Source organism: Oryza glaberrima, chromosome 2 (genome assembly GCF_000147395.1).
Source record: "Oryza glaberrima chromosome 2, OglaRS2, whole genome shotgun sequence".
In the NCBI taxonomy this organism is placed as follows: Eukaryota; Viridiplantae; Streptophyta; class Magnoliopsida; order Poales; family Poaceae; genus Oryza; species Oryza glaberrima.
This window is the reverse complement of record NC_068327.1, coordinates 8,051,912-8,055,050: the sequence shown is the minus strand read 5'-3', so window position 1 is coordinate 8,055,050 and position 3,139 is coordinate 8,051,912. Positions and strand designations below refer to the sequence as shown.

The window sequence follows — 3,139 nt, the reverse complement described above, 5'->3', positions numbered from 1 at the left end:
GGGAGACGGTCTCAGGGTAGTAACCAAACAAGAAGTAAAATGAGTCAGGCTACTCTCAACCCAGGCAAATTCTCCTTAGGGCAACATCCAAACAGGCCCTGGGTCCGTGGTGCAGTGAAACTGACTTGAGAAGTGAAAAGATCGAACTAGCCGGGGTTTGTTGGCATCGCACATGACATGATCCGCTCCTCTCCCTTCCTCGTATGCTCTTGCGCTCTTGTAGTCTTGTCTGATCAATATATGACCCAGTAAATTACTGATGATCAACGAGAAACTTGGTGCCACGACACTGTTTGCCGTGAGGCAGTGATGGAACGCAAGTATGCAAATTACGTCTTTTCCGTTCTAAAATACAATACAAGGCAATTTTAACTTTTTGACATAGTCTCCGACACTATCTTTTTATCATTGACCTTTTGTTAATATGTTGTCAATAACCACTTAATTAGTATCATATAAAATTACTTTAAAACACGAATATAAGGTACATGTATGAGAGTATATAACACGTAACACATATATATTTTAGTTAAATTAGTAGTCAATTTTTAAATGTTGATTTTTGCTAAAAACAAAGGCGCCTTAGAGAGGCAAGAGTAATTTAATTTACTAAAGAAAAAAAATAAGATGGGATATAAAGGGAGTAAGTGCACAAATCGATTAAATGAAGGCAATTCTTTTTTTATTTAACTTACACATACGACAAAATACAAAACTCCACAAAGCTTTATGCATGTGGCTTTATTTTTTAGTATATAATGCCTTGGGTTTAAATCACCTCTTGAGTCTCACTTTCGTTTGGATTTGAGTACTCTTGGTGGATTTTTTGTTGTTGATATCTAGGAGTGAAAGCACCAATCTCTTCTCCCCTATTATTCTTCAAGCTACGAGCTTCCTGCCTTGAGATGCGATATGCATTAGCTATCACATCCACAGGCATTGCACGGAGAACTGAGTTCTTCCCCGCGATGTGGTTTACCATGGCATTTGGGTTTGTCTTAAACGCGATATATTGAAATCCTTCAAGCTCTGCTTTCTTCATAACCACATAATTTTGTGGTATGATTAGTAATTGCCCTGGATGAAGAACACCATTAAATACAGCCTTTCCATGGTTGCTAACAACCTGAACTCGAGCACGCCCTTGAATTGTATACACCAAACTGTGAGCATTAATATTCCAGAATGGTGAGAGAATAGCATTCTGCAACAAGTGTAAAGAACAAGGTTATATGAAATTTAATTATGATGTTAATCAGATTATGAATGTTAGAAGAATACTAATATTGTAAATATATACCTGGTATAGATTTACTCTTGTAGCACTCATTTGGACAAGGTTAAGAATGGAGAACTTCTGGCTATTGAGATTTGTAATCCTTCCAGCACGAGGGTTGTAAGTATCAGCATGATTAGGGTTTTCTATGTTTAACCTTGCCCTAATTGCACAGAAGTTCTCATCCAAGCCATTGTATTTGCTTGTTGATCGTTGCTCTCTATGATATTGAATTTGTTGGTATTGATCTTGTGTTTGTTCCTGTTGTTGTGTGATAGTTGGTTTTATCAATCGAAGGCCATTCTTCACTCGAATGATATCTCCTCTTCGGTCATTTTGACTTTGTAGCCTTCTGGTCACCCCTATGTTAACGCCTAAGGCCTCACTTAATAGCTCAGTGTTGAATCCATTGAATATGTTTTGCCCAGAATGTTTGTTGATTGAGGGGTTGGACACTTGTTGCTCTATATTGTTACCAGCTAACAAGAACTCCTAAATTTTTGCACAAAATAAATTGTTCAGCATATTGAATTTAATGCAAACCAATAGGGGATAAAATACGTAACATCTGCTAGCTAGATTGGATATATTAGTTTAGATAATAGTACCTTTTGTCTTGGTTCGAGTTGATTAGCATTGTTGTTTACATCAAAAACAAACAAAGCAACAACAGGGGTGTCACCCTCATTATAGAACCAGTGTGGTATACCAGAAGGAAGTGCAACAACATCTCCTTGCCTAAATTGGTGGATCTTTTGGTTTTCATCTCTTAATTTTTTTCCTTGCCTTTGGCTTCCTCCTTCAAGACCAAAATGCCTAAATTGCTTTTGGTAAGTTGCTGGGCAACCAGGAAAGGTCAATCCCAGTACACCAGTCCCTGCAAAAGAGGATGCACACATCAAATTTACTGAGCCCCAAATGTATATGTTTATGTCTTAATAGATAGATTATAGATACAGCTACCAAACATACACTATCAATAAAGTTTTTACTAACAAGAAAGTCACACGAACCTTGGATGATATATACTAGGCCAGGAGTGTTGGAGTATCGAGGTAAAAGAAGGCCCTGAGGCTCAATAATGCGACGAATTACTAATGTACCGGTGCACTGGAACTGCTCATTCTTCTCATCAAAGTACTCTGTAACCCCAGCTTCATGCCTCACTTTCCTAAGCGGCTCAAACGCTTGGAGCCTATCAAACCTACACTCCCTAGAACCCCCTTGTCGAGGATTTTGCCATGGATTTATGCCTAGACTAAATATCTGAGCCATAGAACCATGGCAAAGGAGAAGGACACAAAAGCATATAGAAAATCGAGAGAATGCAATAGTTGCCATGGCTATTTATTGAAAGGATAATGGAAACTCAACTGATGCGATTTCCCAAGACATGAGGTCCCTTTTATAGCCAAGAAAAAGCCACTTGGAATATAAGGCAGTTACAAAGTTACTTGGAGTATAAACAATAGACATCCTATAAAGTGTATTGAGTTGTGCAAAAAAAAAAGTATATATACACAAAGTCGGTTAACAAGACATCTATATGTATACTAGGCTTTTATTGTGTTTTGTAGAAAAATGCATATTCTTTTAGTTCAGAAATTTTCTATCCCTACACTTTAGATGTTTTTCCTTCTTGGCTTTATTTGTGCCTGCGTCATAAAGTTTCTGCATGGGATAAGTTTGTTTTTCTTTTACAACAAAAAAGTTGTATTTTTGTTGTCATTTTTGTCTAGCTTGTACACTCATGTTATACACCACATAAAGTAACGGAGATGAAATGTGTGAATATTTTAGTTTTGTTATATGTCGAGTACGGAACTACTTATAATTCTTTTCAAATTTATGTACTCTGCCACT

General features: G+C 37.1%; 1 protein-coding gene across 1 annotated transcript; it reads right to left on the bottom strand.

Moving 5' to 3' along the window:
* Positions 1 to 769: 769 nt before the first annotated feature.
* Positions 770 to 2,617, bottom strand: LOC127763852 (glutelin type-B 5-like). Its single transcript, XM_052288651.1, has 4 exons — positions 2,290 to 2,617; positions 1,885 to 2,153; positions 1,301 to 1,768; positions 770 to 1,204 (listed from the first exon to the last, which is right to left on the bottom strand). The coding sequence occupies exons 1-4, from the start codon at positions 2,615 to 2,617 to the stop codon at positions 770 to 772; spliced, it is 1,500 nt and encodes a 499-aa protein (XP_052144611.1).
* Between the last annotated feature and the right edge of the window lie 522 nt (positions 2,618 to 3,139).

Coding starts and splice junctions, on each gene's coding strand:
- LOC127763852 (XM_052288651.1), bottom strand. CDS start 2,617: ATGGCAACTATTGCATTCTCTCGATTTTCTATATGCTTTTGTGTCCTT. Junction 1,769..1,884: donor AACTCGAACCAAGACAAAAG/GTACTATTATCT, acceptor GCAAAAATTTAG/GAGTTCTTGTTAGCTGGTAA. Junction 1,205..1,300: donor CAAGAGTAAATCTATACCAG/GTATATATTTAC, acceptor CACTTGTTGCAG/AATGCTATTCTCTCACCATT.